The sequence below is a fragment of the Palaemon carinicauda genome, chromosome 39 (genome assembly GCF_036898095.1).
Source record: "Palaemon carinicauda isolate YSFRI2023 chromosome 39, ASM3689809v2, whole genome shotgun sequence".
Classification (NCBI taxonomy): domain Eukaryota; kingdom Metazoa; phylum Arthropoda; class Malacostraca; order Decapoda; family Palaemonidae; genus Palaemon; species Palaemon carinicauda.
In genome coordinates, this window is record NC_090763.1 from 5,043,955 (window position 1) to 5,056,454 (window position 12,500).

General features: G+C 34.0%; 2 protein-coding genes across 2 annotated transcripts in view; both read left to right on the top strand.

Moving 5' to 3' along the window:
- LOC137631462 (loricrin-like) overlaps window positions 1-833 on the top strand; it is a 3,813-nt gene extending 2,980 nt beyond the window's left edge. The window contains exon 2 of the mRNA XM_068363224.1: window positions 1-833. This exon is cut by the window's left edge and continues 315 nt beyond it. Coding sequence (XP_068219325.1) covers window positions 1-729 — 729 coding nt within the window. The 3' untranslated portion in view covers window positions 730-833.
- A 5,921-nt stretch (window positions 834-6,754) lies between these two features.
- LOC137631463 (loricrin-like) lies at window positions 6,755-10,270 on the top strand. The gene is made up of 2 exons (XM_068363225.1): window positions 6,755-6,786; window positions 9,151-10,270. The coding sequence occupies exons 1-2, from the start codon at window positions 6,769-6,771 to the stop codon at window positions 10,144-10,146; spliced, it is 1,014 nt and encodes a 337-aa protein (XP_068219326.1). The 5' UTR covers window positions 6,755-6,768; the 3' UTR covers window positions 10,147-10,270.
- The last annotated feature ends 2,230 nt before the right edge of the window (window positions 10,271-12,500 follow it).

Genomic DNA, 12,500 nt, shown 5'->3' on the forward strand with positions numbered 1-12,500 from the left:
GGACAGGGATCTGTCTCCTGTGGTGATGGACAGGTCTCCCACGGAGGAAGATGCGTTACCCCTCAAGTTGAGCGTAATGTCTTCGTCTACAATGTCCCTGCCCAACCTCAACAAAGTGGCCCTCGGCCCGATATTCCAGCACCAAAAGTCCAACACAACATAGTTTTTGTGCGTCTTCCAGAAAATGCTCCTGGACAAGAGCCTATTGTAGTTCCTCCACCACAGCAGAAGAATATTGTTTATGTCCTCAATAAGGGAACTACAGCAGGAGGTCAGAAGGTCATCAACGTTCCAGCACCACCCAAGAGTGAACCTGAAGTCTTCTTCGTCAACTATGGAGATGGTCAAAACCCCACTCTTCCAGGAGGTGTTGATCTTCAGACAGCTCTCAATAGCGCCGTCCATCAAGGAGTTGGCCAAGTCATTGGTGGTGGATCAGGAGCTGGAGGATCAGGAGCTGGAGGATCAGGAGCTGGTGGATCAGGAGGATCAATTGGAGGTGGTAATATTGCTGCAGGATTTGATGGTGGAATTGGAGGTGGAATTACTGGAAGTATTTCAGGTAGCTTTTCTACTGGCAGTGGCGGCAGTTTTAGCGGCTCCTCCTCTGGAGGTTTTGACAGCTCCTCCAGCAGTGGCAGTATTTCTGGAGGCTTTGAAGCTTCCAGTGGAAGCATTATTTCTGGAGGTGGCTCATCTGCACCAAGTGGTCTATACACTCCACCTTGAATGGAACCATGCATGGCATCAAAGTTGAAATTATGTTTTTTTCTATTATTTGTATATTACGATGATCTGAATGTTAATTTATAATCATTATCATAGGGGAGCAAATTTCATTTGATCAAAATTTACGACTATTTATTCAATAAAGTATTTCATAAAACATAAATATTAATACCCTTCACTAATTACGGCTGTTACAAGTGGTATAGACATCCCGTCAAGTTCCGTAAATTCTAAGTTAATTCTCATTATACTGTGGAAATAAAGTATCATATTACTCTTACAAGATACTTGATTTATCAGTTTATACAATAATTCTTAACTCTATATCGAAAACATATTTCACCTTTAACTTCGTAGTCGGATACTATCTCCTCTTTTTCCATCTGATTCCTGTAATCCTTCCTCTCTTGGGTGACCTTTCCCACGTCTCCTTTCTTTATTCCCTTTACCTTTCCTTTGACTCGTTTCCTATCTATGTCCACATGTTCAAAGGCTTAAAGGCCGCCCATGAATGGCAGAAGCAAGGGACAGTGACATTGCTCTAACAAGTAGGACAATGCCCTAGAGACTGACCATATATACATATGATCAGCTTCCAAGCCATCTCTCCACCCAAGCTAAGACCAAGGAGGGCCAGGCAATGGCTTCTGGTGACTCAGTAGATAGACCTATATGATCCTCCAAAGCCCCGTCCTTAGCTCACAAGAGTGGTGAGGTTGCAGCGACCAAAGATAAAACGAGTTTGAGCGGAACTTGAACCCCAGTCTGGTATTCAACAGTCAGGGACGATGTCACTTCAGCCACCACATTGGTGGGGAATTATTGGGCAATATTATTGTTATCATTATAATCAAGTGAATGGTTCACAGAAATGCTCCCTGGTTTCTATTAAATTTTTTACCCCTAATTTTTTTCTCAATTACAAATATATCTTTGATTGCTTCATCATTACGTGTCAGGTGTGACTTTTCTCGAATATAAGTCCGTGTCAGCTACTTTTCTTTGTCCTGTAGACTGAAAGCCATATATATATATATATATATATATATATATATATATATATTTATATATATACGAATATATATATATTTTCACACACACACACATATATATATATATATATATATATATATATATATATGTATATATATATATATATATATATATATATATATATATATATATATATATATGTATATATATATATATATATATATATATATATATATATATATATATATATATATATATATATATATATATATATATATATATATATATATATATATATATATGTTCAATGGTTGATCATCAAAGTAAGGAAAGACAATATAAACTATTTGCTTTGTAAGAAAGTACAGTATATCAGCAAAGTACAATGTCCTGAACCATGACTTGCAAGCGTATGTAATAAAATAAAAATCGCCATAAAATTTATTTGTGAATTATGAGGTAAATGTATTCAAGCGCAAAGTCCTGGTCAAGGTCTCGTTATGAACATAATTTTGAGCTTTCAAAACTTTCCTTTTTTTGTTGGACACGGAAAGTGATGTAGATAGAGGAGAATAATAGCATTATTATCTAATTTCCATTCCTTTCCATCGACTTCATTTTCGTGTTCGTATTATTTTCGAAAACCGGTTCTTCTTCTTCTTCTTCTTCTTCTTCTTCTTCTTCTTCTTCTTCTTCTTCTCTTCTTCTTCTTCTTCTTCTTCTTCTTCTTCTTCTTCTTCTTCTTCTTCTTCTTCTTCTTCTTCTTCTTCTTCTTCTTCTTCTTCTTCTTCTTCTTCTTCTTCTTCTTCTTCTTCTTCTTCTTCTTCTTCTTCTTTCTTCTTCTTCTTCTTCTTCTTCCCCTTGGGGCTACAGAGGAGATGCTGGTCATTCTGATAAGTCAGGACTGGAAGTTGTTATTTGGGTTTTAATGTGCGAATTATTTATCTATAAAAGAGAGAAATGTTCTTTCATTTCATTGCTATCAAAGGTCGGTTTTGATTCTCAAAATCAACATTCCATAACTGAAGACTGGAAAGGAGTTTATTGAAGCATATCAGGGCTTATTACTTTTGATCTACTGTGTCAATGCTGCCTGCATTACTCTTTCAATTTCCGGCAGAATGGTACAAACCCAGGGCCTCCAAGAGGGAAAGTTGCCCAGTGAGGAAAAGAAATATGAAATAACATTAAACTGTATATAAGTAATTAAAAAAAAGTACAAAATGTTTAAAGACCAGTAAAAACGTTAAAATATGTCATACGAAGTATGTTCAATAAGTAATGAGAAAATGTCAAAAGAGACAATACTTATTTTCATAACTTTACAAAACTTTGTCTCCTTCAAAATAATGGCCTCTCGCGTCTACACACTTCTGCATGCGTCTCTCCCAATCCTGGAAGACCTCCTGAAAGTCCTTCTTCAGTAGTCCCTTCAGGTAACTTTCTGATGCCTCTTTCAGGTCCTCTTTTGACTGGAATATGATTCCCCTTAGGCTCTCTTTCATGCGTGGGAACAGGAAGAAGTCGCATGGGGCTAGGTCAGGGCTATGTGGTGGGTGTTGTACCACTTTCATTCCCCTGTCAGCCGTCCAGGTGGTCACCATCGTTGACTTGTGTCATGGGGCATTGTCCTGGTGGAACTACCACTGACCACTCCTCCACTGCTGTTGCCTCTTCTTCCTCATTTTCTCCCTGAACCTTTTCAGAACAGTAAGGTAATATTCGTTATTGACGGTTTGACCCTGAGGAACCCATTCAACGTGAATGAGGCCCTGGGAGTCAAAGAAAGGAATGACCACGGCCTTCTCTTGCGACCTGCTCATCTTTGCCTTCTTGGGCCTGGGGGAGGTCGGGTGCTTCCACTGGGCACTCTGACGTTTTCTCTCAGCGTCGTAGGTGAACACCGAACTCTCGTCATAAGTAACTACCTTATTCAGGAAACCTGAATAAGCCTCTATCATTTCGAGAATATCAGTGCAACGTTCCATACGAAACTACTCCTGGTCGTCTGAGAGGATCTTTGGCACGAACTTGGCACAGACTTTGTGGAGATTCAGATCTTAGGTCAAAACTGTCTCCACTGTGCCAATACTAATACTAACAGCTTCAGATATCATCTTCACACTTATTCGACGGTCTTGCATCACTAACCTTTGCACTTCGTTAATGTTTTCCTCCTTGCGTGCACTGTTCAGTGCTCCAGATCTGGTTCATCCTCAACCTGTTCATTTCCTTCAGAAAATCAGTAAAACCACCGATAGAAACTTGTTTGTCTCATCTGTTCATCCCCATAGGCCTCACTTAACATTCCATAAGCTTCTTGTTTGGTTTTCTTAAGTTTAACACAAAATTTTATGGCGTAACGTTGCTCCTTGTTTCCCTGCATCTTGTCAAGTGTTCACAGATCAGCAAACCAGATCAGACAGGTTCCACCACGTACATCACTGCACTCAAACTTAGAACGAGAGGAGGTTGCCAGTTAGTCATTTTATAGACTATGTGTATGTGTATTTCACCATGAAGCAGCAGTTTGATCAAATTATAATTACTATCTCTCCTGACATTTTCTCATTACTTATTGAACATACCTCGTATATAAAGTGAAAAAAAAAATAAAAAAAAAGTATTATTTCAACCTGCCCATACGGAGAAGCATTTACAAAAAACTTGGACTTTTGAGAATCCAGTGAATCAAGTGCTTGATTAGGAAGATCATTCCACAACCGGGTATTAGATGGAATAAAACTTTTAGAATATTGTATTTTGCCTTATGCTAGAGAAGGCATGGCTGGTAGAATTAATTGGATAACTAGTACTACATACTACATTGAATCCTTCTCTCTGGTTACGGTTCTTTCCCTTTGCCTACACAGACACCGAATAGTCTGACCAATTCTTTACAGATTCTCCTCTATCATCATAAAACCGACAACACTGAATTAACCAAAATTCTTCTTCATCCAAGGGGTTAACTACTGCAATGCAATTGTTCATTGGCCACTTTCCTCTTGGTAAGGGTAGAAGAGACTCTTTAGCTGTGGTAAACAGCTCTTCTAGGAGAAGGTCACTCCAAAGTCAAACCATTGTTCTCTAGTCGTGCGTAGTACCATAGCCTCTGTAAATTGGTCTTCCACTGTCTTGGGTAGAGCTCTCTTGCTTGAGGGTACACTCCGACAAACTGTTCTATCTAGTTTCTCTTCCTCTTGTTTTGTTAAAGTTTTTATAGTTTATATGGGAAATGATTGTTTTGGTGTTGTTGCTATTCTTAAAATATTTTATTTTTCCTTGTTTCCTTTCCTCACTGGGCTATCTTCCCTGTTGGGCCCCATGGGCTTATAGCATCCTGCTTTTCCGACTAGGGTTGTAGCTTGGCTATTAACAACAACAACAATAATAATAATAATGATAATAATAATAATAATAATAATGATAATAATATCAGGATGGTACAATATGGGAAGATATGAATTCAAAGGATAATGTGAATTATGAAAAATCTTGCGTAACGTACGTAATTTATCGTAATTTGGCAACCCAAAATGCAAATAACGTTATAAATGGATTACAAGGTTTAGGAATTAGTTACACGTAATTTGCTCTCTTCAAATGTTCGAACATAATTAGTTATTCTTATGTCAAAGGCGTGATAATTAACTTTAACAACAACTCTGATTGCCAAAACATGTTTGATGATAAGTCAGTAATATAAGGTTTATAAGGCTATAACTTTATCTAGCGAACAATAGACAAAATAAAAAGAAAACGAGAATAGTGGCAGAAATACAAACATTTTAGTTCTTTGATAACAAGTAGAACTTTAATTTTGTTATAAAAATGAATTTTAGATAATTCATAAAACTATATAATAACATATATAAAGTTATGTATCTGTTTGTGTATATATTTGTATTAATATATATGTACATCTGTGTACAAATGTGTTTATATATAAATTTACACGCACACATACACTTATATATATATATATATATATATATATATATATATATATATGTGTGTGTGTGTGTGTGTCTATTTATATATATGTGTATATACATGGAGATGCATATATACATGTATATATATAAATATATATATATATATATATATATATATATATATATATATATATATATATATATATATATGTGTGTGTGTGTGTGTGTGTGTATGTGTGTGTGTATGTGTCTGGTGTATAGACATACAATGTAAGAATGAATATACTTATAAAGTATGTATGTGTATGAAATATATACAATATAATACTGAATGAAAAAACTCTTTGGTAAAACCTGTTAGTTAACAAATAAATATGTAACAGCAGACCCTCCCACAATATTTCTCAATATATTGATTTGAGTATAATTCTTAACGAGGACTCTTCATATATCCTTCGATGGACTTTACTTTATCCTCCGTTGTAGAATATAATTTCACCTTTCTAGAAATTAACAGATTTTAATAACTTTCCCAACGAAAGATAAGTTCAGCTTTTTAATTAATTATTCTAAATAAATGCTCGTTTATATGATGTTAGTAGATGCATATGAATAATTAGTTTCATAATTAATAAATGCTCTATATAATATAATAATGTAATATAAACTTATAATAATTATCTGTAATCTCAGTTGGAAGCGGGTCATAAGTCTCTTAGATAGCTAGCTGTGTATCGTTGAAATCACCGTGAGGTGTCATCTCGAAGTAATTATTACTTTTCAAAACTCAAGTACAAAATGTAGGAAACCTTCGAGAAAACAAAAATTCAAAAAAACCACAAGTCATCCCATAATAGAAAAATAATGATAGAATAGTTGTTGAGAATAAAATATATAATCAAGGTGAAGAGGCAATTAGTTAAGAAAAGGAGCAGGAGGAGGAAGAGATGAGTAGAGGTAAGGGAGGAGTAGTAGGAGGAGTTTAAGAGAAAAGAAGGACATCTGGTGGAAGTGAGAGGAGGGATGTAGGAGCATGTCTGTATGTATATATATATCCATCAAAGGTGGCATTTGCATCATTATCTGAGCTCGAGTGTTCTCCTCAGCCATGAAACAAGCAGCGTTGGTGAGTAAAAGTCTTTCCAAAGCCGATTCTCACGAATATTCTGACCTCATTGGAAAGTGTTACTAATTATGCGAGATGAAAAATTCATGATCCAAGATTCTAAGTAGACTCTTAGCCACCTTTTAAAAATAATCTTCAAATTAGGTTTATTCATATTTGCATATGAAAACTGATTTATTATTTGAATTCTTCGCTAGTTTTTTATGTTTTTATTGGAAATAGGAGTCCTTAGCGATTTGATAATATTCGGTGACACTTCTGGTAAATTTCAATATCGAAATATCTTGGGACCGGAATGTTTACACACATATATATGTGTGTGTATATATATAGAGTATATATATATATATATATATATATATATATATATATATATATATATATATATATATAAATACACACACACACACACATATATATATATAGATGTATATATATATATATGTATATATATATATATATATATATATATATATATATAAATAAATATATACATATACATAATGAGGGACATCCATACTAAGTTGGTTTGCTGTGATCTATTAGACTAAGGTCTTCCCCCCATCAGCAGTTGGATAGCGTGGTAGTAAAAAGTGACTAAACTTGAATATGCAATTTATGAGGCCTTTGTCTTCAGTAGGATAGAAACAGCTGCATTTGTTATTGTTGCTGTTTTATATTTATATTTATAAATATTTATATATATATAAATATGTGTATACATATTATATGTGTACACACACACACACACACATATATATATATATATATATATATATATATATATATATATATATATATATAAACACACACACACACATATATATACAGTATATATATATATATATATATATATATATATATATATATATATATAAACATTGATATATACATATATATGTATATGTATACATATATATATATATATATATATATATATATATATATATATATACATGTAAAAATTTCTACATATATTCATATATATATACATATGTATATATATGTTCAATTATATATATATATATATATATATATATATATATATACATATATACATATATATATATATATATATATATATATATATATATATATATATATACTTATATATTTGTGCATTTGTAAATATACATATATGTATATATATATATATATATATATATATATATATATATATATACATATATGTATATATATATATGTATATATATATATATATATATATATATATATATATATATATATTTATATATATAATAATAAAATGTTCCCTAATATATAGATTTAATGATACGTGTTTATTTTTCCCGAAACATTCATCACAAACTGACGTTTAATATGTTTGAGTAATTTTTACACCTACTGAACAATGATATCAAGTTGTGACATAAGGAAAATATAAAATTCTTATATTAAGCGAGAAACGAAGTTTTAAAAAAATTCACTTACATAAATTTGATAACGGTCAGATTCGCATAGAAGTTAAACAATGACACAAAGCCTCATTTTAAAGATAATTTTATCAGAGGTTTTTTGTTCTGTTTCTTTTTTTTTTATTTTCAGTAACAACTTTTATTATTTATAAAAAATGCATTGGTACCCGCGATTGATATTGTTAATATCTGTCTTATTTTCTTTTTCCATACTCGTATAGCTACTTTACACTGTTAAAAAGTTGCTGTAAAAAACGGTAAAAATACTGGAATAAATGCTGTCAGCCATTTACCGATTTAAAAACGGATATATTGATGTAAAGGAGTGATATTAAGATCACCAACCCGTAAAGATAATAATAAAGTAGGGTAAAATTACGGTCGCCGATATTTTACTGAAATACGTCTGAAAACACAATATTTTTTACGAACTTGCCACCGCACCATAGATATATTAAGAAAACAATTTCTTTTAGAATGTTAAAAATATAATTGCTGTCCTAAACACTGACGAAATGAAACCATAATTCCCATTTACTTTCTATATATTTTGGTTTATTTAATTTAGTAGCCATTTGTCTCAGAAAATACTTAATGCTTTTTTGGAATTATCAATGCAGCCTTTTAATCTTATATCAATTCTTTCATCTGGAATAACATGAAAATCTTATTTGAATTTTCCTCAGTCCTCATATGACTTTCTTTGAATTCTTTACATTCAGATTTCTAGATGGGATAAAACTCCTTCAAAATATGACCAAATGAACAAATATATCAAGACTATACCACCAGGAAAAAATAGCCTATGCAGTAATGCAATAAAATAAACTTGAGTATTAATTAGATAAACAGAACTATAGACCACCGCAACGAGTTGAAAATAATGAAATTAATAATATATATCATATTTCGTGTTTCTTATTTTCAGATTTTCGTGTGTGCACTGGTGACAGCAGACGCATCCTCACTACAAGGCTATAGTTTACCTACTCCTGGTGGATCCTCTAGTGGAGGAATAGGAGGGTCCTTTGGATCCTCCACAGGGGGATCTCATGGTGGATCCTTTGTCTCTGGAGGTGGCTCTGGAGGAGGTTTCGTATCGTCCGGCTTTGGCGGTGTTGGAGGTTCAGTATCCTCTGGCTTTGTCTCTGGAGGAGGTTCAGTATCATCTGGCTTTACATCCGGATTTGGCAGTGGTGGATCATCCTCTGGACACGGATCCGTCTCCTGTGGTGATGGACAGGTCTCCCACGGAGGAAGATGCGTTACCCCTCAAGTTGAGCGTAATGTCTTCGTCTACAATGTCCCTGCCCAGCCTCAACAAAGTGGCCCTCGGCCCGATATTCCAGCACCAAAAGTCCAACACAACATAGTTTTTGTGCGTCTTCCAGAAAATGCTCCTGGACAAGAACCTATTGTAGTTCCTCCACCACAGCAGAAGAATATTGTTTATGTCCTCAACAAGGGAACTACAGCAGGTGGTCAGAAGGTCATCAACGTTCCAGCACCACCCAAGAGTGAACCTGAAGTCTTCTTCGTCAACTATGGAGATGGTCAAAACCCAACTCTTCCAGGAGGTGTTGATCTCCAAACAGCTCTCAACAGCGCCGTCCATCAAGGAGTTGGCCAAGTCATTGGTGGTGGATCAGGAGCTGGTGGATCAGGAGGATCAATTGGAGGTGGTAATATTGCTGGGGGATTTGATGCTGGAATTGGAAGCGGAATTACTGGAAGTATTTCTGGTAGCTTTTCTACTGGCAGTGGCGGCACATTTAGCGGCTCCTCCGACGGTGGCATTATTTCTGGAGGCTTTGACAGCTCCTCCAGCAGTGGCAGTATTTCTGGAGGCTTTGAAGCTTCCAGTGGAAGCATTATTTCTGGAGGTGGCTCATCTGCACCAAGTGGTCTATACACCCCACCTTAAATGTAACCATGCATGGCATCAAAGTTTAAATTATGTATTTTTTTTCTAATATTTGTATATTACAAATGATCTGAATGTTAATTTATAATCATTAACATAGTGGGAAAAATTTCATTTGATCAAAATTTACGACTATTTATTCAATAAAGTATTTCATAAAACATAAATATTAATACCCTTCACTTATTACCGGTGTTACAAGTGGTATAGACATCCCGTCAAGTTCCGTAAATCCTAAGTTAATTCTCATTATACTGTGGGAATAAAGTATCATACTACTCTTACAAAATAATTGATTTATCAGTTTATACAATAATTCTTAACTCTATATCGAAAACATATTTCACCTTTAACTTCGTAGCCGGAGACTATCTCCTCTTTTCCCATCTGATTCCTGTAATCCTTCCTCTCTTGGGTGACCTTTCCCACGTCTCCTTTCTTTATTCCCTTTACCTTTCCTTTGACTCGTTTCCTATCTATGTCCACATGTTCAAAGGCTTAAAGGCCGCCCATGAATGACAGAAGCAAGGGACAGTGACATTGCTCTAACAAGTAGGACAATGCCCTAGAGACTGACCATATATACATATGATCAGCTTCCAAGCCATCTCTCCACCCAAGCTAGGACCAAGGAGGGCCAGGCAATGGCTTCTGGTGACTCAGTAGATAGACCTATATGATCCTCCAAAGCCCCCATCCTTAGCTCACAAGTGTGGTGAGGTTGCAACGACCAAAGATAAAACGGGTTTGAGCGGAACTTGAACCCCAGTCTGGTACTCACCAATTAGGGACGATGTCACTGCAGCCACCACATTGGTGGGGAATTATTGGGCAATATTATTGTTATCATTATAATCAAGTGAATATTTCACAGAAATGCTCCCTGGTTTCTATTAAATTTTTTACCCCTAATTTTTTCTCAATTACAAATATATCTTTGATTGCTTCATCATTACGTGTCAGGTGTGACTTTTCTCGAATGTAAGTCCGTGTCAGCTACTTCTCTCTGTCCTGTAGACTGAAAGCCATATATATATATATATATATATATATATATATATATATATATATATATATATATATATATATTTATATATATATATATATATATATATATATATATATATTTATATATTTATATATATATATATATATATATATATATATATATATATATATATATATATATATATTTATATATATTTAAGCATATATATGATTACACACACACACACACACACACACACACACACACATATATATATATATATATATATATATATATATATATATATATATATATATATTCAATGATTTATCATCAAAGTAAGGAAAGACAATATAAACTATTTGCTTTGTAAGAAAGTATAGTATATCAGCAAAGTACAATGTCCTGAACCATGACTTGCAAGCGTATGTAATAAAATAAAAATCGCCATAAAATTTATTTGTGAATTATGAGGTAAATGTATTCAAGCGCAAAGTCCTGGTCAAGGTCTCGTTATGAACATAATTTTGAGCTTTCAAAACTTTCCTTTTTTTGTTGGACACGGAAAGTGATGTAGATAGAGGAGAATAATAGCATTATTATCTAATTTCCATTCCTTTCCATCGACTTCATTTTCGTGTTCGTATTATTTTCGAAAACCGGTTCTTCTTCTTCTTCTTCTTCTTCTTCTTCTTCTTCTTCTTCTTTTTCTTCTTCTTCTTCTTCTTCTTCTTCTTCTTCTTCTTCCCTTGGGGCTACAGAGGAGATGCTGGTCATTCTGATAAGTCAGGACTGGAAGTTGTTATTTGGGTTTTAATGTGCGAATTATTTATCTATAAAAGAGAGAAATGTTCTTTCATTTCATTGCTATCAAAGGTCGGTTTTGATTCTCAAAATCAACATTTCATAACTGAAGACTGGAAAGGAGTTTATTGAAGCATGTCAGGGTTTATTACTTTTGATCTACTGTGTCAATGCTGCCTGTATTACTCTTTCAATTTCCGGCAGAATGGTACAAACCCAAGGCCTCCAAGAGGGAAAGTTGCTCAGTGAGGAAAAGAAATATGAAATAACATTAAACTGTATATAAGTAATTAAAAAAAAGTACAAAATGTTTAAAGACCAGTAAAAACGTTAAAATATGTCATACGAAGTATGTTCAATAAGTAATGAGAAAATGTCAAGAGAGACAATACTTATTTTCATAAGTTTACAAAACATTGTCTCCTTCAAAATAATGGCCTCTCGCGTATACTCACTTCTGCATGCGTCTCTCCCAATCCTGGAAGACCTCCTCAAAGTCCTTCTTCAGTAGTCCCTTCAGGTAACTTTCCGATGCCTCTTTCAGCTCCTCTTTTGACTGGAA